The following is a 27,589-nucleotide window of genomic DNA, read 5'->3' as shown; positions in this document are numbered from 1 at the left end:
TCGCCGCCGCCGGACGGGGACGGGAGCAGACCAGACCCGCCCGCCCGAGGCAGCGCGGTACGAGCGACCCGTCGGCGATCCACGGAATCGAGCGGCGGCGCTGAGCGGCGATTGGCGGCGCGCGGGCGGCCCCGCCCCGCCCCTCACATGACCGCTGGCGAGCTTTCTGTCGCGCCCGCTCGCCGCAGCCACTCGCTGTGCCCCGCTGTCCCCGCCGCCGGCAGCGGCAGCAGCAGCACCACCGCCGCCATGGGCGCTCGTCCCTCCGCCGCCTCCTCCTGCCGCCGCCTCCTCGTGCCGCTGCTGCTGCTCGGCGTCTCCGGTGAGCGGGGCAGCGCCGGGGCCCGGGGGAGGGGAGTGGGTGTCGGGTGTTCCGGCGGGCTCGCGCCGCTCCCCGCCCTCGCCCCGTCACGCACGTGACGCGGCGCGCGGGCACCGGGGGGCCCGGGGATGGGGGGGGGCCGGGGCCGCCTCGGCCCCGCGGCGCCTTCAGGGGGCGGCCCCGGGCGGAGGCGCCGCCGCTGCCGCCCCCCCCGCTCTGCCCCTCACGGGAGGGGAGGGGACAGCGGCGGGGCCGAGGCGCCGTGCCGGGGGAGGCCGGGAGCACCTCGGGTGCTTCCGCCGAGGGCCGTGGCCCGGCAGCCGGGAGCGCCCGCGCGGCCCGGGCAGGCGCCCGGGCAGGCCGTTCTGTCAGCGCTCCGCGGCGTGGGGCCGCGGGCACGGCAGCGGCTGTGCCGGGATTCACCGGGCCGGGAATACAGCGGCGGGGAAAAGTTATCGTAAAACGCAAAGGGGATTTAGCGCCCGTGTCAAGCAGCACGTCGTTCAAGTGCTGTGTTCGTGCTCTTTGGTTTATCCAGTGTGTCACCAGAAAGCTGATGTGTATTTCGGAGATTCAGAATTGTGGGTTGGAAGGGACCTCAAGGATCAGCCGGTCCAGCCTTTCTTGGCAAAGGCGCGGTCTAGACAAGATGGCCCAACACCCTGTCCAGCCAAGTCTTAAAAGTGTTCAGTGTTGAACAGTCAACGCTTTGAGATTATTAGTTTATGTCAGGTGAACAGACTATAAAACAGTCTCTCAATTTCTGCCAGCTTTGATGGTTTTGTGGTGTGCTTCCTATCAGTGATCCTTTTTAGAAATCTAGGTATTCTTTCAGTGTGGTAAATTGAATATGGTCCTGACATAATTTACTGCTTTATGATGAGCTGTCCTCTTAAGTGGTTCTAGAAAATTAAGTTAAAACAATGTCTTAATCGCTAATAATCATATCTTACAGGTTTTTTCCAGTCCTATGCAGTCGAAGTAGATATAAAGGATGCTTCCAATGCAACATGCCTGTATGCAGATTGGATGATGAGGTTCTTGATAACATATGAATTAAACAATGGTGATTATGTAAGTATTTGGGAGTAACACTTGCTGAGAGTTCAATTTTGACCTGGATAAAAGTTTAAGCTCTTTTACCTAGGTTGTTTGATTTCTTACTTCTTTTTTTCACTAGGTCAATTGAGAGGAATATTCCTATGTAGTCCTTATAAAATAAAGAATAAGTTCTTGGTCATACAAATGACTTAAAGTAGCCTGTTGCTCTTTCTTAAATGATGTACATGAAACTCACCAAGTCTAACGAATATCACTGTAGTTGTGTTCTTAGCCCAAGCAGTAAATGTAGTTGCAGCTCACCATGATCAAGATTTACAGCCAAGTTAGAGTTGTACTTTTGTACTTGAATCTGATATGGCTCCTTTCTCAGGGAGGTGTCAGGAAGCCTTTATCATAATTTTCCAGAGCAACTTAAAATAATCTTACTTATCTTGTGCAAAGTTTCAGCTAACTCCAGCAAGTTTATAGTGTTGTCATGGGGAAGAGCTGCAAGTGAATGCCTTTAAAATTACCCTTTCCTCCTAGAATACCACAACCCTGAATTTGTCATCAAGTGTGACACACAATGGAAGCGTCTGTGGCAATGACACACAAGCTGCCCTTGTGGCAGTGCAGTTTGGAGAAGGTCATTCTTGGAGCATTAACATCACAAAAACCAATGAAACTTACCAGGGAGACTTCATCACGCTGACCTACAACACCAATGACACGGCTGTATTTCCTGATGCTAAAAGGAAAGGTAATGTTCTTTTTAGCAGAATCTGACTTGCAAAGCAGTCTCAGCCAGAAGTGTAAGACCTTGTGTGCCTGACCTGGATTGGCTTTTTCCAACTGAGGAGGAATACAGGAGTTAGTAATGAGTGTAATGAGTTCTGTACTACGTGCTGTCGACTGCTGTTCCTTGTACCTGCCTGCTGGGTAACAGTGCAGGCCAAATGGCTTCTCTGAATGTGTAATTCCTGTAAGTGGAAGGGAAGGAGAAGGATAAACAGCTTTGATCACTGGCATGATGATAGACTGCAGGCACACGGAAGATTAATTTCAGTGTGCACTGCTTGACCTTCTGCCTTGCCAAGCAATACAGTATTAGGCTCTCTGTGTACTAATGCCTACTAATAACAGAATTTTTTCTCCTTAAAAACTTAAGTAAAAGGGTTCACCTTTCTAATGGCTTGTCTAGTTCTGTAAGCTTGGTTACTCCTGCAGTACCTGGCACTTCAGGTCAAGACACATTGGAAAACATTCAAGAGAGCGTAAGATTGTTAAACTTAGTTATCTCTTTGTCTTATGAAATTATACAAAACGTAATGCTACCTGTAAGTTCCTGTAGTTCATAAGGCATTAAAATGTTTTTACTTCTTTGTAGGACCAGTTACTGTTCTTGTGAAGGATCCTTTGCATCCAGTTCAACTGAATACTGTCTTCGTGTGTCATAATTCCTACCTTATTGAAGCAGAAAATACAACACAGATTTTCTGGAATGTTACTATGCAGGCTTTTGTACAGAATGGCACACTCAGTAAAAAAGGTGAGCGTTTCAGTTTGTGAAAGAGGTTCTTTGTGTTGCGCCTTAGTGCAGGGAGCAAAGTCCCATAATAAAAAAATCCACCAATTCTAAGATATGCTGTGTTTAATAATATTCATGTAAATATCCACTAGTATTTCTTCCCTTGTTCTTGGAAAAATGGATTAGAAGAACAGATTTAGTAGTGCTGTAATGTCGATTGTTTACGTGCCAAGGTGGGATTCTTCTCAAGCGTGTATTCCAGTAATTGGGGTATTAAGAATAAGCACTTCAGAATTACTGTTGTTGAGTAAATCATTTGGGTTTGAGGGTTTTTAGCTGACTGCCTTCCACTTCCAGTGGTGGCCTCTGCTGTTGCATTTGAATAGTCCAGAGCCTTTTGTCTCATCTCAACTGGGAAAAGAGACAAGCGCATCATCCTGCTGCACATAGCTGGATAGGATCACTTACTATGGCAAATACATGTCACACTGTTATAACAGCTTAACTGTCTTTGTGTGTTTTGCTTCCATGTGTCAGAGGCAAGTGGTACGGAGTGAGGATTTACAACTGAGTGTTACAGGATTTCTGAGAATAAACAGCAGCTTTACTTAGTCTGAGTAATAAGACTTCAATAAATTGTCAGCTATTAAATGGTGATGAAAATGTCTTTTCAGAGTCTAGATGTTCTGCTGATACACCTACTTCTGCACCTACTGTTCCACCTACTACTGGCAATGTAACTACTGCATCTACCACTACTTTGTCTCCTGCTCCAACAACTGCTCCCAAACCTGTGGAGAATCCAGACACAGGGAACTATTCTCTTAAAACTGGAAATAAAACTTGTTTCCTGGCAACTGTGGGGCTGCAGCTGAATGTTTCCCAGGACAAGGTGCTTCTTTTTTCTTTTGAAGAGTAAAAGTTGCTGTAGTTATTTGGTGAAATCTGAATGCAGGGTGTTTGCTTTAAGCACTGCTGGCTGTCCAGAACTGCTTCTAAGTATTGTATGTAGCACCTCTTTGACATTGGAGTAGTTTTGTTGCATAAGACCTGTCTTCAAAAACCTTACCTGGAGTCAACAGAATTTGTTATTGGGAATATTTCTAACGTGATTAAAAGGCTGGAACTTTTTAGCTGTTATGGCTGTTGTTCCCTGCAGATATTGTCTTTTGCCTCAGAGGGTAGCCTGTTGTCTTAAGGAACAAAGTAACATTTCTCAAGCATTTTGTTTGTTTCAGTAGTGCCAGCATGTACATTTAACTCAAACAGCCTTGGTTCCATAGCAGCCAAGCTCAACTCTTCCTGCTGTCATATTTATGACAAGCTCTTCTAACCCAAGACTGTTCCTGACTGAGACAATGCATTCCAAAGGCAGCTGAATGTCTTTGATGTGCTTTGTCTGTATTTCAGCCTCTTCTGATCAACATCAATCCAAAGACAACTGTCGCAGATGGTGCCTGTGGTAACACGACAGCCACTCTGAAATTGAATGATGGAAATAGCACACTGATTGGTTTCACATTTGCTGTTGTAAGTAACTTCTTTCATTTAAAACTAATTTTTCATTCAACGGTGCGCATGGTGATCACTTAGAGTAAAATCCTCCTGTTGCTTGCTGGTGGTAGGTTGTCCTGTTATGGGAAGTGGAACTGGCCCACTGAGAGCCTCAAGACAAATGGAGAACTGGGTTAAAGTTGCAGAAAATGTAGGACTGGAAAATGTGTTGGCTTTTGTAAAGCACGTGTTGTTAGAAGTTACAAATGCAGAACTGCACACTGACACTTGTTTCTTGCTTCTTGAACAGAAAAATACAAGTGCAAATGTACAAAAATTTTATCTGAGGGAGGTGAATGTTACGCTGCTCAACCGTCAGAATGGTTCTGGTAAGAAACAGTATCTGCCTTAAACAAGTGCAAAATTTTATTCAATGTCTGCATCAAATACTTCTGGCTTTTTTCAGTGTTGTTCATGCTTACTGTTAGCTCCTACTTTATGGCTAGAAGTTGGTCTGAAAAAAATAGTAAGTAGAAATGGCTGTAAGAGTTACTTTAAACAGCAGCATGGGACCACTCTGTGATTTCTGAAACTTCTGCTGATGGAGTCACTGTAAATTAAGAGGGCTTCTTTGTAACTTTTTTCAGTAATGTAATCTTTTGTGGTGTGAAATATAATTGCATCAACTTTTAAGCCTTTTTTCCTAAAACAGTTGTTGTCTTCTTTGGTTGAAGGTGGTGCTGTATCTGCCAACCACTTGTACTTAACTCTCACTAAATAAGGCCAGTCCTTCAAAAACTAAAGTGTACTTTTTCCCAACAAACATATATTATCTCTTTTTTTTTTTCTTTAATTGCTTGTCGTAGCTACAGCAATGGAAGAGCATTAAAGCTAAAACATATCTAACTCTGCAGCACTGGGACAGGTGGAGGTACCAGGAAGGCCTGATGTCACGTACAGATGAAAGAAAGGTTACAGCAGACTACTGTAATGACTTTAGTCTCCAATTTCTGGTTAAGCAGATCAATCCTTTTGCACTGCTTTGTTTTTCAGACTAGTCAGCGTTGAAGTGTTGACTCCTTTAGATTTGGCTACTCAGTCCTCTTGTATTAGCGACTGTCTTGCATTTTAAGTGAACATGCAAATTCTCTTGCTTTTTTTTCTTTCTTTTTTTAGTCATTTCAAGCGCAGATAACAGCAATTTCAGCAACTGGGATACTTTCCTTGGTAGCTCTTACATGTGCCGAAAAGAGCAAACCCTTCAGATTAATGAAGATGTTCAAGTACATACTTTTAATCTATGGATTCAACCATTCCTTGTGGAGGCAAATAAGTTTGCTACAGGTAAGAGTTACGTTTTTGTTTTTAGTGATGCTTGCAAAATGCTTACTTGCTAAAAAGGAAAAAGCACCAGCATTAGGTACGAGCACTTTATCTTGGAAGCTCTTGTTCCAATTTTTTATATATGTTTAGATATACGTGGAATGAAGAGAAGCTCTGAGACTGACATTCAGGTTCAAGCAAAACTTTGTTCTTACTTAAAAAATGTGCAGTTCTCCTTCACAAAACTTGAATGAACTAGAGACACTGAAGGGTGACTTAAGCATTGTTGTGCAGAATATGTTAGAAGTTACCTGACAACATCTTGACAGCTTTTTGTAGCTCAGGTATGTAAGGAAATTGGACATAAATTTTGAAGAAGTGGACTTTGGGGACACTCTTAGGTGTTTTGTTTCTTTTTACCTGTCAGTCTGAGGAACAGGAGTGTTAGGGAAGAATGAACTGTCAGAGCTTCCTTCAGAGGCAGTTTTGAATATCCAGAACTAAAGAGAGATTCTGAAATGTTTGTTTGCTGCATTATCTTGATCTTGTCTGGAGAAAACTGAAATGTCTTAAATTACCTCTTAATATTTAGTGCAAACTTACTTTGTGCTTAATGCTAATATTTGCAGCACAGTCTTATTGGACTAGACTTATCTGTAGACATAGATTGAAAAGTTCTGGTTTTAGACAGAAGTAAGATAACTCTTGGTATGTGTAGGGTAAACAGTCTTTCTAAAGACTTAGGGACCCATTTCACTCTGTAGTTAAAGTTGCAGCTAGCTTTCTTATAGTTATTTTATCTGTGTAACGTGTCTTCGATCTGGATAGATTCTTGATACCAAATCCAGGTCACTTTTTATCCTTAATGAGTGAAGGCACCAACCAGACTTGCCTTAAGTATGAAATAGATAAGCCTGAATCTTCTTGAATGTAGAAGAGTGGCTGCTCCCTTGCCTACTGTGGATCTTGTACACGGGAAAACTCATACACCCTTAACTTGCTGTAGGTTATCAATGCTTAGATTAATTATAATGCTTAAATATGCTAAATGTATCAATGAAACCTCTGCAGTTCTTTCTCTATTAGTTTAAATAATGCTTGATTTTTTAACACCTTGTTATTAAGGAAAACAGATTTTTATACCACACTTGGCAAGTATTCTGTCTTTATTTGTTCCTTATTGCAACCTTTTTCTCACCTACAGCCCAGGAGTGTTCGCTGGATGATGACAGCATTCTAATCCCAATTGTAGTTGGTGCTGCACTTGCTGTCTTGATTGCCATTATAGTGGTTGCTTACATAATTGGCAGAAGAAAAAGCTATGCTGGATATCAAACTTTGTGAATCTAAGTGTGATTCCTGTTATGATTTCACTCTAAATAAAGCAAGTGCAAGTTCTGAAATCCAAACAAGACACAAAACTTAGGAGTTATTACTAGCCACAGCTAACTGGAGTTGAAAAACAAAGGGAGAGTGTTTATCTCAGATGAAGCAGAACTACCCTTGTTTTCCTGCCCTAAGAAGACGATGTGGGTTTCGTAGCTGTTTTGAAGATGTCAAATGCTGGATGAATTATTAGGCGAAGGATTTTATCTTGCAAAAATCCTAAAGCATTAGGATTTATTTCTGCTTTTTACAAATACTAGCCTGAAACAAGAACATGTTGTGAACTGATATGCATTGGGCATCTCCCAGAATAGCATAGAATTTGTACTTGCTTCTCTCCTCTGCGTTCCTTAGTTGTCATAATTGTGGGTTAAGCTGGCAGCATTAGTCACTATGTTGACTTGTATAGTATTTAACAAGGATTGTCTAATGCCCAATAGCCAACTTCGTTTTCCATGGGATCGAATTTTAGGCTGGTGATTAAGCGATCTCTTGAAGTGGCAGCAGTAACTTACTTGCCTTTGTTAGGATTTGAGTAATTTACTCCTGCTTTGGTGTAATTTCAGGAATCATTCCTATGCCATGCCTGTACAAACAAAATGAGTAATTTGCCAAATGGTGAATATATGGGGAGACTTCAGTGCTTCTTCCAGATGCTTTCAAAAAAGAACCTGTTAGGCACTGAATTCTTTATTACACCTTGGCAGTCATATAAAATACTCACCTAAGGCAGACTTCTGCTAAATTAATGCAATCTTTTTTTTGCTGGCATCAGTTTAAAGGGAATAACCTTTCTAAATATTCCAGAACTTTAAAGTGCACTTAACTTCATACCATACTCTGCACAGAACTGGTCTGTCTTGTTGCTTTGAATGACCATTGTTTAAAGATGCTTTCATTTAATGAGCCAGTATCTGTTGTTGCAGCTTGAGCTGTTTTGAAATCTTCATCTTGAATGGTTCTCTGCCAGTCAAAGTTCACATTATAACTGCCCGCCATTGGCACTCTGAATGTTTAACGTACTTTGTGTTGGATTGTTTGCAGTGTAGCTTTTATTAATGTTAAGAATGCAAAAGCCAAACCAGTCTGAGATGGACACACAACACCTGTTTTTCCTTGCTGTATGGAAAGAATAACTAAGTTTAAAAAGTGCAGTGCAACTGGACTGTTCTTCAACTGCAGCTCTGTAGAGACTAACCCTTGATGCACAACTCTTCTCTGGGCTCCTTGTGCTGTAATACATATTCTTACTGCATGGAAAAAAAAGAAGTCTTTTAGACTTCTAGATAATTGTGGCTTTTTTGCATATGTCATAACACGAGCTGCCTAAACTAGTTATTTAATGAACATAACATTGTCTCCCCCTTTAGAATGAGTTTAGCCTGCATCAAAGCTGCTCTAGTGTTTTATTAGTGTTCTCTAGGGTTGTAGAGATGTCTGTGGCATGTTTGTATACAAATCATAAAAAAATACTTCTTTCAGTAATGGTTTGGGTTGGTTTCTTTTTGTCAAGACAGTTTAGTCTTGACACTAGCCAAGGAAGCATGTATGGGTGGATAATGCTTACTATAGCTTGTAGTCTACAGGTTGAATTTTGCATCAGTTACTGAAATGCATTTTAATGAAAGTGGGGAACTGTTATAAGTTTAATCATGAAACAAGCTTCAAGACTTACCATTTTAATTTTTAAAAATGGATCTAATTACTTCCATTAATATATCCTCAAATGCAGAAGTTCATAGAGATTTTTTAGTGCTTTTTGTTTTGTGAGTGATGTTCAGTGGCACCAGTTAAACGTGCATTTCCATTAAGGAGTAATCATCACACTGTTCTTCTGACCTTGCAAATTTGTAGACAGTTTCCAAGTGATAATATAGAAGATTCATTCAAACTGCTTCCTAAAATCAACACTAGAAATGCCTTTGCAAAAACTGGTAAGTATATTGGCTCAGAGTTAAGTACTCCTGGACTGATGTGCAGGTAACTGGTTCAAAATACATCAGTTTCACCTGACTTCCTGTTGTTATAAAACCACTAGTTTTCCTGTATGTATTGCTCCATAGGGAACTGTCAATCTGTTTAACCTGTGCTCTAAAAAATAAAGATTGTTCTATTTCTTAAGGAAACTTGTTCACATTTTTTAACTGGTTTGAAAACAGACGTCTTGTATTGTCTTTTTTTAGCAAAAATAAACTCAATGAGTAAGGTGAACTCTAATCAGTCTGTATCTGAGATTCTGTTACGTAGCTGGTTTTGTTCTGGTCTATGGAAACAGCATTTAAATTGTGGATGTATTCAACACCTGGGGATGTGGAATATTAATGTGCATAACCTATTATAGAGTGTGGCTGGTTTAGTACCTTATACCCAGTTTACTAAATATTTTATTCTAAAATGTCAACATTTCTGGTATTTGAAGTTAAAAATGTTATGTTAATAGTCCTCAAAAGAAGCATTTCTATCCAGTGAATGATGGGATTTGGGTTTTGGAAGAGCATTTTATTTGTTCATTTGTTCCTTATTTTGGCCGGTTTTTAAATCTTTATTTACCACAGTGTTCTCTATTCCTTAGCATATGTTAATAAAACACAAACTTTGGGGCTATTAGTTGAATCTCATTATTGGAATTAAAAAAGAGAAGGCAGCTTTTATACTGGGCTAAAAAAGTTTTGGGCCAAAAATTTCTGACTTTCTTGAATGGAGACACATTCAGCCACATCAGTCGAAAAAGGTATTCCTGCTGGCCCTGCTGTGTGTTGGGCTGTAGCTGCCAATTCTGCACTTGAAGATACCTCTGAAGCTTCTAACCACTGTACAGTAGCCATACCTGGATAGATGTGTGCCAGCAAGGATGGAATATTCTGGTATGAAACCTTAACCCCTTTTTCACCCTGGGAATTCCCTATAACGGTGCCATAGTGTGATGTGAACTGCAGCCGTCTCCTTCCTTTGAAGAAGAGGGAATTTCTGTCACTGCCTGCTGGGAACTTTCATCCTTAGCAAATCCATTCATCGTTAGTGTTTAGTGACCCATTACCCTGCATCTAGCAAATTGTCTGTGTTGGTATTTAGTGAACAAAGATGACTAAACATCAGATGCATGTCTTTCTTTCTTGAAGATGTTGAAATATTTTCTCAGAATATTTTGAAATAGCTGTATAAGGTGCATAGTTCCTTTCCTTTTGTTTTTTTTCTTTCCAAGTGTTACTTGTCTTGGCAGTAGGTGCCTTCAGATTCTCTGAGTTCAGTGTTCTTGGCTGTTGAGCCTCCACGTGTTGTCCTTGCTCTTCACTTTGTATGGTATTTCGAGAAGGGGCCATGGCAAGGGTGTGCTGAGCAGTAATAAGCTAAAGCAAGACAATACTTTCCCCATAATTAATGTTGATTCGATGGAAAACAGCAGCCAACTTTTGAGGAAGCATTGACTCTGTATGATGCTCTATCCTAATTAAAATCTCAAAACAGTTTTACAAGGAGTGCTGCTTTATGAAACACATGTAAGTCAGGCACTGTTCCAGTGCTGGAGAACCCAGGCACGGCCTCCTGCCTTACCAAACCTCTCCTGGCACAGGCAGGTGCAGTTCTGCTCTCCTTACAAACAGATTGTGATGCCAAGCCCTGCCCCCAAATTTGAAACCAGTTCCCAGCATGGTTTGCTAATCACTGATGAGTGTTTTTACCAGCAACGAGCTCCTTGCACGTTTTACAACCTGTATATTGAAAACCACTGTAGCGTTATAGATGTCTCTTCTCTTTTTTCCCTCTGATGTGGATCTCAGGTCTGTGTAGTTCTCAGCTGAAGCTAATAACCGTTTTGCATGGGTTATTAGCAATTACAATAAAGTTACCCACCCTAACAGAGTCTGTCAGTGTTTTCCATGCAGTGCTTGGAGGTGCATTTATCTTGGCTGTCTCTTGTAGGTCTTAGGAAGTTTCTGCTTTGTTGCTTGGATTGTCCCTTATGTCTTCATGTCTAGAACCCAGAGGAGTACTGGTGGCTCGAGGGCTGGGAAGACCCTTGGACAAGGCAGTAAAACACCAGTGTGGGGGTTTTGTGCTCTATTGCCGCTAACTCTGAGGTGTGATCAGCTAATGCATGCTCAGACTGCTGGTTTCTCCTAACTTTTCTAATCTATCCTCTGCTTGCTAGAGGAAGCTGAAATTAAATGTGCAACTTAAATGTACAAATCAGAGGAAGTATATTACCAATATAAAGGATGTGTGTAGTAAATGGGTTTAAAAAAATCAATCTTTCCATCAATTCTTTACTCAACATTGATTTTACTTGACATGTGTTATTGTATCTAATACAATGTATATTTTCTCAAAAATGCCTGTTTTCTCCTTGCTTTCTTTGGTCTCTAAGGCTTGATTTCCCTTACTAATTTATTCTCCCTTGCTTTTGTTTTTTGTTTTTCTTCTTTCTGCAGCTGAAGAATGCATTGCTGATTCTGACCTGAACTTTCTTATTCCCATCGCAGTGGGCATGGCACTGGGATTCCTTATCATTCTTGTCTTTGTATCTTACATCATTGGAAGAAGAAAAAGTCGTACTGGCTATCAGTCTGTATAATCTCTTAATTCCACCTCTCTTGCCCACTTCCCCTGTTCTTTTGCCTTTCCCACACTTCCTGACCTGCTCCTTAGGGAAAAAGAGGAAAACAAATTAATTCAAGATTTCTTTATTTTAAAAAGTTAAAATCACTTCATGACAGAATAACAATCATTTTATGACAGAATAACATGCCATGAGCCTCAAGATGAGTTGTAGAAGCTACTGTATGACTCTGGAGAATGTAAGTGTTCTGAAGACTAGAGAATTGAGCAGAGTTGGAGTGTCCCTGTGGGAAATGTGATTATTTTTAGTAAAGAAGACATCTACAAAACTATGTGTTGTTTAATCCTTTTATACAAGAAAATTTCTAGATGCCTACAGCTTGTCTTGGTTAATGCTACAGATAAAACTATAATTAAAAGTGTGAATGTTGTGTCAAAAGGGACAGTACATGCAGTGGGGAAATAAATACCCAGCTCTCAACAGATTTCTGTTGGGAACTTGACATATCAAGTTCTTGTGAATCAGCCTGAATTTGCTGTTCCTTCTGAGTGTAAAAGTAGTACCTGATCTCACTAATGCCTTGGCATAGTATGAGAAAAACATCTGTTTCTTCTAGTAAATTGATTTGTTTAACATCATATAGAGAAGCTGACTGCTAATGTAAGTGGAATAGCTTTGCACTACCATGGTGTCTGATTTGCTGAGATAAGGCTCAGGTCTGGAGAACTTTGGCTACTCCGAAAAGGCAACAGTCTCCTGAAGGAAATGTCTCCTGTTGAACTGCATTTTTCCTTTTGTTCTGAGCTCAATTGTGAAATGAGGGTGAGAGGCTGGAATTTCACTGGCTGCAGTTCCTCTCAGCTTTGATTCTGAACGTAAATTACACAGCGTTTGTCCATGTGAGGCTCAAAAGTATTTTGAGAGCACTCAGGCTAACTAAGAACACAGATTGCTCAGAGATTCCTGCAGTTGCCTTGCACAGCTTTCATAGGTTAACAGGGCATCACTGAAAAGCTGTGATCTCTGAATGCAAGTGGAGATACAAAACCTTTCCGGTTTGATAGAATTAATCTGCTTTTAACCTCCTCGTTATTGCTGTCTCCGTGTAAGAGCACAAAATTTCTAGCATAAGGAATGCTGATTATAAAGCAGAAATGAATATATGTATAGTGAAGAAAGTGACTTCCAAAGGAATAAGACATCTTACCTGTTTGACGATGCTTTGTTGTTGGTGCCATACCTTTGCAATTCTATGTTCCATATCTAAACTGCACCAAAATCAAATTTAGTAGTTTGTGGTAGTGTTCTGCTTCACTCCCATCAGGGTCATGTTGATGGAATGAAAGAAGCCTCTTGCTCTTTAAACCTTTTTTGTCCATCTTGGCAAAAGCCTTTTGCAGCCAATAAACCCTGCAAAAAGGGTACACAAAGTTCTGTCCTCTGCAGCAAGTGTTTACTAAAGCTGCTTCAATATTTAATCGCTTTGTGCATTGACCCTGTATTCTTGTTGTGGGGAAAGCACCTTCAGTAATTCACATACACAAAGGTGACAGTCAACACTGGTGTTCAGGCAACTCTCAATAGCTGTGTATTAAGGAAGGGAGTTTTCCAAAGACTTAGTTTTAATGTTTGAGAAATACTTGTACATTCAATTGTTCTTGTCCTCACAGTGATCAAAGGTACACTCTGCCTGATTCTGACAAAAGTGATTCCGTAGTACGAATGGGCTCTTGGACCAAGTTGTCTTATTTTTTTTTTTTTTTTTAGGAATGTAATTAAATGCTGCTGAGGTGGACTGTGTGCTTTAGGTTTGGTTGTCTTGGTCTCTTGTATTGTACCTTTGCTCTTGCAATACTTGATTTCCCTGCCAGTGTTAAATGGAATTATTTTAGGTGGCATTTTATGAGTACACCCACTTAGTCAGTGTGGTGCTTCTCTGCTGCCAGCAGATGGATGACAGCTATGCTTTCATGCTGAGATTGCATACGGAAGGTTTTAATATCACTTTTGCTAGGCTATCTTAGTGAAATGTGGTCATTTCCTAGATGCAAACACATACACATACTTTGTATATACATAGAAAGTATTATTTTGAGCTTCAACAGAAGTCAAAAAATTGATCCAGCACTTTAAGGTTGTTGCAGCATGAGGAGTGGTGTGTACAATTTTCCAGATCTTAAAATGACTGTACAAATATGCTGACAGCAGAATATGTATATGGAAAATAAAGTTAATTATCATGTTTATAAAGCTTTGTTTCTGTCTAAGTAGACACGAATGCCATTTCTGAGAGCTTTTCCAGTGGGATTGTCAATGTGCTTGGATCTCACTATCTGTGGGGAAACAGAAGCTTTTACTTCTAAGCTATTCAATGATTTACATCCAAATCAATTATTTTTGTGTTGATTTGGTCAAAGCATGGGTCCAACATCTGCTAAAGGACCTGCTCTTCCAACAGAATCTTTCCAGTAGGGAGTAGATAGTAAAGTTTTATCTTGTTGCTAGTGTGAAGGCTGTTAATTTGATAGCATGAAACATGAGTTTGGTTTCCTTTCAAGACCCCACAAATTCAAATGCTTTTAAAGAGATAAAGCAGTTGGCAAATGGGAAATGCTTGTGGGTTTAACTTAGTTCTGATGTCAAAATAAGAGCTACTTCCCCAACAGCATCCTCCTTGGCAGAAGCCAGTTGCTGTTGGTCAGAAGATGCCCTTGCAGATAATTTGTGCAGGCAGAATGAATATGTTGCCCTGGGTCTATCTCTGCCCTCCGGATAATGACTGATCAGAATTAGTTCCTAAACTACCTCTGGTTCAGGTATTTAACAGTTCTTAATAAATAATTTTTACCAGATGGTTGGTTGTGATGATTGGTGAAGAGTGAGTACTGGGCTCCTGAACTCTTTGGTCCGGGGAAGTTTGTAAAGTACTCAGAATTCCAGGATGTTACATGCTGCTTGGAAATTCGGTCCCTAACTGGCAGCAAAAACTGCATCTCTTAACATTGATGTTTCAGGAATGCCACCATAGAGTTAATTTTACTGTAGTCACTTTATTTTAAATACAAAAAATCACTTCATAGAGACTGATACAGATCAGGAAATGACAGCAGATAAAGTTCCTTGGCTATGGATGTAGGACAAACATACCATAATGCCCCTGTTCAGTCAGTAATTTTAGTAAGTGTGCTTTCCAAGTAGTACATTATCCCCAAGGTGTCCTGTCCTGCTGTGTTCTCACAGCTCCCAACAAGCAGAGTGCAGCTGGTCTCTGTCACGTCCCAGGGAGGCTTGGGCTGCTCAGGGCAGCACACTCTGTGTTTCATCACCCTTTGGGGGTGATAAACTGGTGCCTTCACTCACCCCAACTCTGACCCCTTAGCCATGAAAGGACTGAGCATTTCCCTGCATTTTGCTGCAGCATTATAGCTGTGACCTCTCTGGAACGGGGAAGGACAGGTCTGAAAGCTTTGGGCACTTCAGGAGGCACTGCCAACCTGTGAGCCGTGACAGGAGAGAAGAGCTCCTCTCACTCATCCCTGTCCAAGAGACTGGGTGAGATTCCTGAGGCAGAGAGAAGTTCTGGAGTGGGGAAGAGAGATGGAGAAATGCATTAATCTTCCCATTTTAGAAAGGAACAGCTGGAAGGATTCAAGGGCAAATGATTTTCTGTGGCCCTCGCTCAGCACCTTGGGTGTGCTGAACAAGCTGTGTAAAATGCTGCAGTTAAGATGCTTCTGGGGCTGGAGATCCTAGAAAGTATTTTGAGAGCTGCCATTTTCACCTTCCAACTGTTATTGCAGGCATAATCCAGAACTTTTGCTGTTTATTATTTTAACAAGAATAGTGCTGATAAAACTACCTCCTTTCTAGCTTTTGCCTGAGAAATGCACATAAAACTACACTAAAAATAAAATTTAAAGCCAGAAAATATGGATTCCACAGGGATCACTCATAAAAGACCTTATGACAATAGCAATTGTATACCAGAAGTTTTTTTCAATTAGAAGTGGAATCTTTTGCAGGTTCTCTCCCCAGGGGAAAACTTTTAATTTTTGCTAATAATGATTTACATCAGAGGATGAAAAATGTGGATCCACGCTCCATTATATCTCATTGGTTTCCTAACTCTGAATAAAAATAAATTAACAATAATCTCCATGTGCCCGTTTCTCCTAGCAGAAAAGAAAATGCTGGCTTGATGCTTTGCAAAGGAAAAAGCCTCTGATTGACTTAATCTAAGTGCCTGGTGTGGGTAGGAGCTACTTCCCAATATTGAGTGTGAAGATGATTCGGCCCAGGAAGCGGTCAGTGTTCAGGTCATTGATAATTCCTTTCCCATTCAGACGGCACTGAATGGGCACCAAGTGATTCTTCTGCACATCTGTAAAGTGCATAGCCACCAGTGGGGAGGTGTAGTTGACCTGGAAAGAAGGGAGATTTAAGTGTAATTTTTGAGGGAGCAGAAAAGCAGGCAGGGCTTTTATGTTCAATAAAATAATTTGTAAATGGTTCATGGTTCCAGGCATCTGAGAGTGTCTGCCTGATGTCCATCAGGACCCCTCAGCATGCTGAGCCTTTTTGCCTGTGCCTTAGCAAGATGGGATCACTACACATTGCCTCTTGGGATCATTGCCCAGGACAACACCAGACCATGGGATCTTCAAATAATTTCTGCTGTCCTAAAAACCACACCCACTCTCACACACACTTACACACTCACACACACACAGAGTTACACATACTTACACACAGTTACATTCACACACAGTTACTTGCGCACACACACAGTTTGTCAGACACAGAAACAGAGCACTGTAATCCCAGTGCCCGTGGACTTTGTCCTACCCACATCTGCCCAAAATAGCCTCAAAGCACATCTGGACCCTGTGCAGCAGCTCCTGCCCTCCCATTCCCAGGGAAGCATAACAGAGATGCCACACTCTTACTCACATGGGTGAACTTGCCATAGTAGGGATAATACATGAGGTCAAATGTCCCGTTCCCAGGGTAGAAGTCCACTGACCTGAGGTGACTCTCATTGCCTTTCTGTGATCAGAAAAAAAACAGAGGCACATGCACACACACGGGACATGGGACACAAAATACAGCTCTCTTCAGAGCTTGTCTCAGAGCAAATGTCCCTTGCCAGCACCCGGCTGAGCTCAGCTGTGCTGTGTCTGCTGTGAACCCAGTAACTGTGCTGCTTCTAGCCAGGGAAGAGTGGAGCTATGGAGGCAAGGGCAGGGTAACAGTTTGCTGCCTGTTGATTCCCTGCTGTACCTTTGCTTTCTAAATGTGTGATCCAGCAGCTGCCTGGGCAGTGGGAGCCCTTCCTTTACCCCATTCCTGTTGGTTTGCAGGGTGGTCCCAGGACTGAGGATGCTGCAGGGCAGCTGGAGATGGATATCAGCAGTTCCTACATCTTCCCAGGGAGCTCCAGGCTCTAGGTGGGACCTGGCACCCAGGCACACAGGCTGCCCCAGGGGCTGAGTATGGTGGTGCTCATGAGGTTGCAGGAGCAACATGGGAAGCAGGAGACTGCAGGTGACCTCTTTCAGCAGACTGGCCTCTAGTTGTGCCCAGACACATGGAGAGCACTGGGTCTTGTGGGTTTTGGGGGCTAAAATGAGGACAAATTGTGCTGAAGTCCATCAGGAAGAGACATCTGGCCTTGTACCCACCACACTGCTGAGCACAGAGGAAAGCAGTACCTGCACCTTGCAGTCCACACTCACAGGGACCCCAGCACCAGGGCGGTAGCCTATGATCTGCAAAAGCAAGAAAACATCTGTGCTTGTATGAAATGCAGTGCCAAGCACGTGCTGCCTCCCTTCTGCAGGGCTTAAACCTTTCTGGGTGCCAGACACATCGCTCAAGACAGGAGCTGTGTGTCCCTGCAGCAGGGTCTGCCACCCCACACTGTGCAACCTGCCCATGGCTGAGTGCCAGATTGCTGCCTGAGAGCAGGGGCAAAGCAGAGAACACAGAGAAGGTCCAGAACCCCTGGAGTAACACAGCCTCTTCCCTACACAGTTCAAATCTCCCCCTGCTTATTTTCCCAGCAGTGAGCATTGAACCACCATGCTATTAGGCTTCAATTGAATTAAATTAAATTCTAGGAAAACTCTCATTTTAAAGTATCTGGCATCTGGGGTAGTTCCCCTAAAGCTCAGTTTCTCACAAAGAAGGGCCTGGCAGAAGACCCTCCAAGCACTAAGGCCTCAGCAAGTCAAATGGAGCAAGTTTTATAGTGGGTCTTTTTTATGTTTTCTAGCAGATATGTCCACCAGGTTTGGGAATTCTAGTTTCCTTTTCCCTGGGCCTGAGAAGTGAAGGAGTTTAAGTCCCTGTGTGGTCTTCATCACACTGGGATGCCCCAAAGGAAGAAATTGAAACAGGCAGCTTTCTCTGTACCCGGTTCATCTTCAGCAGGATGCAGGGCTGGCCTTTCGAGTAGCCAAATGTTGGGTCCTCAATGCCAGAGCAGTTCTGCAGCAGTGAGCGCTTGAACTGGCAGGCCTTCTTCTCCTCATTGTCATTTCCCCCTTGGATGAAGTACTGTCCTGGGACACACTCAATATTCTTCTCCTCCTGAACTTTGTCATCATAAGCTGTTGGGGACCAAGAGACTTGTTAAAATCCGCTGAGACCTGCACAGACCCAAACTCTGAGAGAACACCCACATATCAAGGGAGTTAGGAATTCACACCTGGAAAGACAAAACTCCCTCCCACAGAAGCTCCCATATCCTTGTGAACCTCCCTTTCCAGATGTGGCTTGTGAGGTGCCCAGGAGGAGACCCCTGCACCACATGCATGTATCCATGGATAAAAACAACCTCACCGTGACTCCCAGGGTGACAAGGAGCTCACCTGCTAGGAAGTGGTGCATGCTGTCCACGTAGGGCTGCCACGTGTTGGGCTGGGAGACGTTGAAGGCGATGGTGAACCCATTCAAGTACGGTCTGATCATCACCCCTGAAGGAGACAGACAAGCAAGCATAGGTGGACCAGCCACGGGCTTGGGCTGTGTGTTGCAGGGGCTGGTGCATTGCGACTGGGCTTGGGCTGGGCACAGGCATGAGAGAGGCAGCACCAGCTCAGAAATCCACTCTCTCCTCCACCTACTGACTTCTCACCTTCATTTCACCCCATACACATCAAAATATCCCAGGAAACATGGGAGATATAGACAGCCTCAGTAGTGTTGTGGGTTAGTGATGGGCTTGGGGTGGCACAGAGTGGCAGCAGGTCCCCTGTGTTCCCAGCTGTGTGGGGCAGTTCCAGACAAGGAGCAGGGCAAGGGGTCCTTCTGTTCCCCACCAACACAAAAACACAGGGAAAGTGCTGTGTCTGACATAGGGAAAGGATTTTCTGAACAGTCTCTTGCCAGAACTCCCCAAAATAATAATACGTAAAAGATACTCTGGAGCTGCATTTTATTTTGAAGGCATGAGGTATAAATGGCCAGCAGCTGAAATGCATCAGCATCACCTATGAAATACCTAAACTTGGTTTTTGCCTTGAGAATTATGATAACAATAAACAGTGCAATTAGAATAACAATTAGTATCCTCAGGGTGAATGCTTCTCATGGGGCTTTTTAAGATGTCTGATCCTCTGCAGAGAACCTGCAGCTCTACCAGTGCCTTGAGATGAAAACCCCCTGTGTTAGGGAGGGCTGGGTGACTGTGGGAGTGCACAGCTCCAGCAGGGCTTTGCCTGAGGTCCTAGCCATGCCATTTTGGTAGGACACTGTTGGGCAGAGGTGCCCAAGGCCAGGCTGGCTGGGGTACGTACCTGGCGGAGACACTCTGTCCCGGAACCTGGGCGTGTAGGGGCTCAGCGTGAGTAGCATCACATACAGGCAAAAGGCAAACATTCCCGCCAGGCACGTGTAGAAAATGAAGTAAAACAGTAAGATCAAGCCTGCAAAAGACACAGGCACGTCACTGTTAAGGCAACCAGAGCACATCCCGGGGGATGTGTCCCACAGGGATGCACAGACGTGCTCAGCACAGCGTCCTCTGCAGCTCTGAGGCCATGGTGGAGGTGGGAGCTTGCACCCCCAGCCCTGCACACACACTCTGGTGTTTCTGGGTGCTGGACTGTCAGCTGCTCCGGGGCCAGGGTAGCTGCTGTTTGGTTTTGTATCCCTTTTGCTGCATGGCCCTTCCCAGAGCTGGGTCAGGATGAGATCTGTGTGTCCACCTGCCTCGGCTCTCTCCGACAGATGGATCCAACATTCCCTCTTGCCCTTCCCACCCCCTCCTGGCATGGTAACATGCAAAAGTACCCAGTGGCTCCAGCCAAACTCCTGGTGGGGCCGTGGGGTGATGCTCCTGCCCTGATTCCTGTCCATGCATGGGAGGGACCCTGATGCTGGGATGGACAAGCAGCATCACTCAGGGCTGCAGCACCCCTGACTGTTTCATAGCCCAGACATTCAGGGAATGGGTTTGTTTTTCCTCTGGACCAGGCTGATGGCTGATGATGTCTCAAGAGGCCACAGCCTATGAATAAAACCCAGCAGCTCAGAAAGCAAAGTGAAGCCCTAACCCAAATATTTCCCAGGAGAAACGTTCCGGCAGCTTGGAGGGAGCCCTGGGAACACAGATGTGCGCTCCTGCCGTGCTTCTGCCAGGGCCACCGTGCTGGGAACCACTGTGGAGCTGTGTCCTGCTGAGGGCTAAGCCAGGGCAGATGGGACCATCACTAGTGCTGGTGGCACAGAAGGGACAATGTACAGCCCAGTAATGCTGGGTGGTGCCTCTGCACCAGCCTGGCAGCGCTGGAGCTGCTGCTGGAGCACCAAACTGATGCTTGTTGGGACCTCTTCCCACTACTGCTCCCATTTTTATGCTTCCTGCAGTGCAGCAGGGAGTGTGTCACCAGCAGAGAGGGGGTGCAGCCTTTCCCAGGGGCTGTGGCCTCCAGTGATAACCTTGTGGCCAGTTGCCTCCCTGTATTTGGTGAGTGCGAGTCCCCTGAAGCCCCCATCCCAGGGGACACCTTCAAAGACAGCACAGTGGAGCAGCCCTAGGCTGGAAAAATCCCCTCCTCTCCACCCATGAGAAGAGAGTGGAAAAGGTCAGCTCCACTCACCTCCAGATTCTCTCACTTAAAAATAAATTTTGATTTTTGTAGTAGCTTCTCCTGCCCTGTGTAGAGACATATGAGCTCTTGTGTGTGCACCAAGGGCACGTATGTTCATGGGCAGCAGGGTCATAGAGCAGAGCACAGTGATCCCAGGGAGGACAGAAGGGTGCTGCACTCACCCCAGTGCTGCTAGTACTGCCAGCAGTAGCCTGCCAGGGTCACATCCACATTAGACTGAGCAAATCCTCTCAAAAGGATCTTATCAGGACCTGGAAGAGCCTCCAGAAAACCAAACCCACATTGCTAAGGACTGTCACCCTATTGCTCCCACACTTTGGTCTATGCCTTCCCATCCAGCAAAGAAGCAGGAAAACTGGTCTGCCTTTGAAGCCAGCAAAGGGCACAGGAGCACAAACATGAACATCAGAGTCTGTCCAAGACTCATACTTGCAGGTTTTCAGACTCCTCTGCTGGTGCTGGTAGGCAACTTCTGTTTCTCCCAGCTGTCACCACAGGCTTTGCAGGAGACCCAGAGCTCTTGGCAGGGGCATGGGAGGGCTGTGGGGCTTGTGGTGCATTGCCAGTGCCAGCCAAGGACTGCAAACACCAAGCAGAAGCCTCTGGTAGTTCACAGCCTTACGCTGATGGACGTGCAGGTGGCTCTGGGTCAGGCTGGGATTTTCACTCTGCCAAGGGGGCTGTGTGCCGGCAGAACAGAGCTGCAAAGGTGGGTGGCACTGTGTGTGCTTGTGGCACCTTGGTTTTGGACCAAGCCCACAGCAGTGCTCACCCCACAGGCTGCTCTTAGCCACCCGGGGCACCTCCAGACTCAGCAATAATTTTTGAAGGCCATATGGATGTGGATAAAGCTCAGAACCAACAGAGCTGGCACATCCCAGTCCACCAGCTCTGACAGCACTGTGGGTCCTGCTGTGGGCACCCTGTTATTACCTGGGAAGACGTGGGGTGACAGTGCTGACCAGCCCTTCCCTTCCCTGTCAAGAGCCAGGGCTCATTCAGGCAGGGAGGGCTGCTCTGCCCCATGGTGTGCACCCTCCACAAAGCACCTTCCCCACAGCCCAAGCACTCTTTCCCCACCAACCTGGTGACCCCAAAGCCACTGTCCCACGGGTCCCTGACTTAGACAGGCAGGGGCAGGAGTGCTGGTGACAGCAGGGTGCACAGCTGCAGCAGACTGATCTGCAGCTCCTGTGCTTGCTCAGGCTCTAATCTTCTTTCTGGGACTCGGTCTGGGCAGCCTGAAATCTTTGCTTTCACATTCTCCGTCAGCATTAACCACCAGACCAAGGGTAATTTTTATATGGTTTTCTGCTTGTCTTCCTCACTAGTAGTTATTGTACCAGTTAGAAACATTAACACTAAAGAAATGGGCAGGAGTGGTCAGTCCAAGCTATCAAGGACTTTCACAGGCAAGTGAATCCGTTGTGAAGCAGAAAAGGCAGCAATCCCCAAAAATGGGTCTTGAGCAAGGACCTACCCCAGCTCTTGGCTGTTCTCCCCAAGCATGTCCTCTCCTCCGGGTTCCACAAGAATATCTTCATCTCCCCAGCCAGGTCTGCCCAGGTTTTGCTCCCCATGTCTGCCTTAGGCTCGTCCTTCTCTCTGTCAGGATCCCAGACCTTCTCCTCATGCTTTTTTTCCTGGAAGAGTTGCAGAACACAACCCCCACAGGCAAGCTGAACTTCTCATTGGCCAAAAATAAATGCAAAAGCACTTAATATCTGGAAATGTTTCAAATTTCCATTTTCCCATCATCGCTCTTGAGTTAAAGAGAGGCAGTTTTGGCTGTTCCAACTTAAGATCACTTAGAACCCAGCATCCATTTTTCCATGACATGTACGTCACTCAGGTCACACTGGGTACTGTCTCCTTGTGCTGGCATTCACAGAAACTCATCTTTTTCCACCTGCGTGAACATGACCAAAGAAAACCTGTGATCTTGGAATGCTGGGACCGTTCCCACACATCTGCAACATCTCTGAGTTCACATGCACATTCTCTGTGCTGCCACAGATGATAGAAAGCAGCAGTATTTTAAGAGATCAACCAGTTGTTTTTCTTGGCATGTGAGCAAGCGTTCAGTCTTTGAAGAAATTCCTGTGTTGTTACTTTTTTGATTTCACTGAGTTCCAGGGAAAAGCATCTCCCCAGGTTGCAAGAGTTTGTGTTTTGCCTAAGAGGTGAAAACTTGTTTGTCCAGAACCCAGGAACACAAATCTCTCTGTACCTGTGCCTGGGCAAGAGTCACTTGAGACACGGAAGCTGTCCTTCATTCCCCTTGAATCCGGGCAGGTCTCCAAAAGCAGGCTGGTGGGAGAAGGTGCTGACCTTGCTTTCAGCTCGGGGCAGGACTAGGCCAGGCACCGCCGGGGAGAAGGGCGGTGCTGTGATCTGGATGGGTTCATCACACCCCCGTATTTGAATGCAAATGCTGGTGCGGGGTTCAGCCGCTCCGGGCTGGGTCAGAGCCATGCTCTCCTGAACTTGCCACGGCTCCCCGAGGCTGCTGTGCCTGCTCCAGGCGTGGATCCACAGCAGCTGCACTGCAGGATCGCCCCTGTGTGTCTGCGCTCAGGGTGATGGAAACCTGCCGGCCACAGGCACCTGTTGGAGCCAGGACCCACAGATAAGATATCTGCAAGCCGTAGGTTGCCCTGGGCGAGCCAGGATGTGGCTGAGAGCGTGGCAAAAGCATTGCTTGGAAACTCCTTTGAACTGAGGGTGATAAATTAAACTCTGCTCAGACACACAAATACTGCACAACAATGAGAATGGGAGGAGAATACTGACTCCAAAGCCACATGTCCCTTGGGGAGCCTGGGCAGAGCCAGAGTTGTAAGCCGTCCCAATCTCACTGACTGCCCTGATGGGCTCTGAATAAGGCCCCGGTGGGGCTATTGTGGCCGCACTCCTGCATTAGAGTGCTGCTGCCAGAAAATGCCCACAGCCTGTATGGCCAAAGCAGTTTTGGGTACAGGTCCCATACCCCAGGCTGGAGCCCTTCCTGAGCCAGCTCCTGCAATGGCCTGAGGTGCAGGGTACACAGGGCATAGGGCTGATGAAAGCAGCAGATTTTGGAGCCAAGAAGCAGCAGCCCCAGCACAAGTCACCAGCAGGGACGTGGGACAGGAGGTGTGGGGGCTGTACCCTGCCAGGATACCCGCAAGGAGCAAGTGACCAACAAAGAGGGGGAAGAGGAGGCATTCTTCTGCCCACTCTCCCCATCAAATAAATGCGCTACCAGCAGATGTTTTGGAAACATTTCTTCAGACTGCCAGAGGAGAGGGGACTGCTCGGATGAACTCCACACTGATGCTTAGTGCTGCATTGGGGAAATCCCTTTGAATTTCAAACGAACTTCTACTGGAGGCAGTAAGAGCCCACACTCAGAAACTGCTCCAAATGCTTAGAGCTGTTAGGGATATGGGGACAGCCTACCCCATCATGGGACCTTACCCTGCAAACTGAAGGAGGCTTTTGCAAGGAGGGAATTTTCCAGCTCTCCTAGCTGATACTACACTGTGTGACCCTTCACTTGGTGAAGAGTCCTGTCCTACTGGCTGGAAAAGGCCACGAGGGCTCCATAGCAGCCCAGAAAGGCTGAGGAAGTCCCAAGCTCTCCTCATGGGTCTCTGTGGGGCAGCTGGGCAGGATGGGATGATCCCAGTACCAAGTCACTGGCAGATGTCTCTCAGCTACAGAACTAGGTCAAGTCTGGAATGAAGTACAGGTGATTGATCTTTGCAGCCCAGGACAGAGATGGTCTTGGAATAGTCCCTTGTACTTGGACAAGGGGAAGAAGGAGTGGCAGGAGCTGGGACAGGAGTGCAGTGGGGAAGGGAGAAGGCAGAGCCATGGCAGGATATACTGTGACACTGAGTCCTGAGCCTCTGCCTGCTGTGACAGTTTGAGAAGCAAATCTGGGGTTCACCTCTGGCAAAATCGTTCTGTGCTGCCTGTTGTAGGTGTCCTGGGTGAGCTTTCCCCCATTCTCACCTCAGACCAGGTCAGCTCTCAGTGTTAGATTCCTCCTGCTGAAACCCAGGTTTGCAAAGGACCACCCTGCCCAGGTGTTCCTGTCCCTTCCAGTCCCCCTCACCACCCAGCACCACTGGCCAGACCTGCCACTGTCCTTTTCCCGCTCCCCCCCGCCCCCCCATACAAAGTGCTTTGCCTAAGAGACAAAGCAGTATTTCCTAAAGCAAAGTAATTATAAATTTATCAGCCACAAAGCAGGTCCTTGCAGCAGCTCCCACCTCACCTTGTGAAATGAGGTTAGCACCCCCCAAAATACTCACAGCCTTCTGGCTGGGGCTCCTGAGCTCGCCCTCTATGCCACTGGTGCTGGCATTGCTGTCCATTCTTGGGTGGGAAACACAAAAAACCGTGTGTGATAGCACAGCAGCACTGGTCCCCTGTGCTAGGGTCGTGTCGTCCTGGCTCTCAGACTCACAGACAGAGCCCCCTCCCCAGCACTGCTCACCAGCCCTACAGCACCTCCTAAAGCAGCAGCTATGCCAAGGCTGTGAGGAACAACGCTGCTTTCCCTTCCTACCCTGCAGAACCTTGCTGTTCAGGAGTGGATCAAGAAATAACTTGCCCTCCTAAAGGGGGTAAGCTCGGCATAGCAGGATCCTATCTTGAGTCCTCTGGCATCTGATACCCTTTGCAGCACCCTCACCGCATCCTGCCTCATATTTGAGTTCCCATCATGGCAGCCAACGCCCTACATGGGGAAGCCAGGCTCTTCTTCCAGGAGGCCGTGTAGCTGTTAATAAACATTAACAAATCGCTGGGGTTTCCGATGGCGAGAAGTGTGTGTCAATGTGTGCTTGTCAGTCACAGCGGGGCCGGGGTTAATGATTGCGAAATCTCTTTAGCGGTGAAAGGGGTAAGTGAGAGGAGCAGGCAGGTCTATATTTATCCCCGCCAACAGAGACAACAGCCAGGAGTTCACAGCACCAGTTCCTTCGCCTCAGGTTTAAGAGCTACCCACAGCCTCCCAGGCAAAACCCAGAGGCACACCTTTCCGTGGCATCCCGCAGACCGGGACTGGGGAGCGTCAGATTTTCCTCCATCAGTGAATTACAGGCACGAGCTGATGCACTGGGGCATCCGGGGTGCGTGCTGAGTCCTGCTGCTGGAACAGCTCCAGCGGTGTGATGGCAGCGTGCGGAGCTGCCCGTCCCTGGTTGTGCCCACGCAGCTCTTGAGGAACAGCGGGACTCGTCTTACACGTCTGTCCCAGCCTGAGCTCGGCACGATCCCCCTGCTCATTCTCTTGGCCCATTTCCAATGGCACTAGTGACCCTTCCTTTGGCCAGAGAGCCAGGCCCTGTTCAAGGGTGTGGAAACGCTGCCTTGCCCCAAGCTGGGGCCTTGCCCGAAGGCACGGGGACATCTGTCCCAGCCTCCCGCCGGACTGCTCGGTGCCGTCCCAGAGGCAAAGCACCATTTCTTCCTTTTTCCTCTCCTGAGCATGGCTGAAAGCCGCTCACCGGCTGTGCCAATAAATGGGCGCAGCGGGAAACAAAGAGGTCTGGCAGCTGCCCCGGGCTGCGCAGAGCTGGCCGGGGCTGCCGCTCGGCCGCGTCTCGGTGCCGCTGCCGGGGCCTGCCCGCAGCCAGCCCGCCGGCCGCAAGGCACGCCGGCAGCTGTGCCCACAGCTGTGCCCACAGCTGGATGTCCTGGCGCCTCTGGGGCAAGGGTTGTCTTCCCGAAGCTCGGGAGGTGGAATGGGATGCAGGGATTTACCGTGGCATGGGCGATTGTAGGGCACCAGCAGCTCCTCGGGAGCACACGCGCCCTGTGCTGCTGCACAGCCCGGACCTGTCACGGAACGGAACGGAGGAGGGGGACGAGACCTGTCTCCTCTATCACTAGCACAGGGTGAGGGCAACTGAGCAGGAGGGGACCAGTGCCAGCCCCCCTGTCACAGCCAGTGAGTTCGGGGCTCCTCTAGTTCACCGGAGGTAAATAACCGCTGTTTTCTCTGGAGATGATACATTCTTTGCCATTAATTGATCTGGGCATTTGCCTCTCGTATCACTGTCAGTGTGCACTTTCCCTGTTCTCCTGGGAGAAGCTGGTCATTAGGCTCCTACCCAGTAAAAGTGTGGGGGTTTTTAAGCAGAGATAGGATTCGTTTCTTTTAACTTGATGAAATATGCTTGAAATAATTACATGATATGTACTTAGCACTTCTCAGTCCAGGACATTAGAGTGATTTACGAGAAATTATGAAGCCTGCTGGGAAGATGCTTTTATCCCCATTTGGCAGATAGGATATGGAAAACAGAGGTTGAGGGCCTGCTCTTGCCCCTTGGCCATGGGCACGGAGATGGCAGGTGACTGCTGTCTCCATGGAATAGGGCACAGGCAGCAACAGGCATCGCCACCGGAGCGGAGATCTCAGAGCGCCGAGAAATGAAACACTGAGGGGCCGGGGGCCGTGTCGGGGTGGCTGCCCGGGACTGTCATCTGCACCTCAGGGAGGAGGGAGATGGGGAGAACGGGGCAACAGAGCGATGCAAGGGAGATTTTGGCGAACGACAGAATGTCCTGGAGCAGCTGGACTGGAGGAGGGTGGGAGCTGCTGAAGGCAAAGGGATGGAGAAAGATGGGGAGAGAGTGGGGAGCCCCTCTGGCCGAGCTGCCGGTGAGTGGGCCGAGATCTCCCAGAGACGAGACAGGAGCTCCTGTCCCTCCGGAGATGGAGCAGGAGCTCTGTCCTCTCTGGAGAAGGGGCGGGAGCTTCGTCCCTCCCTCCCCAAGCCCCCTGGGGAAAGCCCCTGCGCTGGTTCCAGCGAGGTGGCCCT

The 27,589-nt window shown here is 46.5% G+C and overlaps 2 protein-coding genes across 3 annotated transcripts; one reads left to right on the top strand and one right to left on the bottom strand.

Annotated features, from left to right (window-relative positions):
* Nucleotides 1-117: 117 nt before the first annotated feature.
* LOC134564681 (lysosome-associated membrane glycoprotein 2-like) lies at nt 118-11,825 on the top strand. 2 transcript variants are annotated; one of them, XM_063423706.1, is made up of 9 exons: nt 118-322; nt 1,278-1,396; nt 1,910-2,123; nt 2,751-2,912; nt 3,566-3,783; nt 4,302-4,421; nt 4,696-4,774; nt 5,562-5,729; nt 11,525-11,825. In XM_063423706.1, the coding sequence occupies exons 1-9, from the start codon at nt 148-150 to the stop codon at nt 11,665-11,667; spliced, it is 1,398 nt and encodes a 465-aa protein (XP_063279776.1). In that variant the 5' UTR covers nt 118-147; the 3' UTR covers nt 11,668-11,825. The 2 variants fall into 2 exon arrangements, with proteins under 2 accessions (XP_063279776.1, XP_063279775.1); XM_063423705.1 differs by lacking the exon at nt 11,525-11,825 and adding an exon at nt 6,913-9,220 and having other exon boundaries at nt 128-322.
* Nucleotides 9,490-23,355, bottom strand: ATP1B4 (ATPase Na+/K+ transporting family member beta 4). The gene is given in 9 exon segments (XM_063423707.1): nt 9,490-16,073; nt 16,603-16,698; nt 17,364-17,420; nt 18,067-18,263; nt 18,525-18,629; nt 19,452-19,580; nt 22,249-22,411; nt 23,005-23,106; nt 23,108-23,355. Coding segments are annotated over 9 exon segments (1,080 nt in total). The 5' UTR covers nt 23,177-23,355; the 3' UTR covers nt 9,490-15,911.
* Between the last annotated feature and the right edge of the window lie 4,234 nt (nt 23,356-27,589).

Source organism: Prinia subflava, chromosome Z (assembly GCF_021018805.1).
Source record: "Prinia subflava isolate CZ2003 ecotype Zambia chromosome Z, Cam_Psub_1.2, whole genome shotgun sequence".
NCBI lineage: Eukaryota > Metazoa > Chordata > Aves > Passeriformes > Cisticolidae > Prinia > Prinia subflava.
The sequence above is the reverse complement of the archived record's forward strand: the minus strand, read 5'-3'. Positions and strand labels throughout refer to the sequence as shown.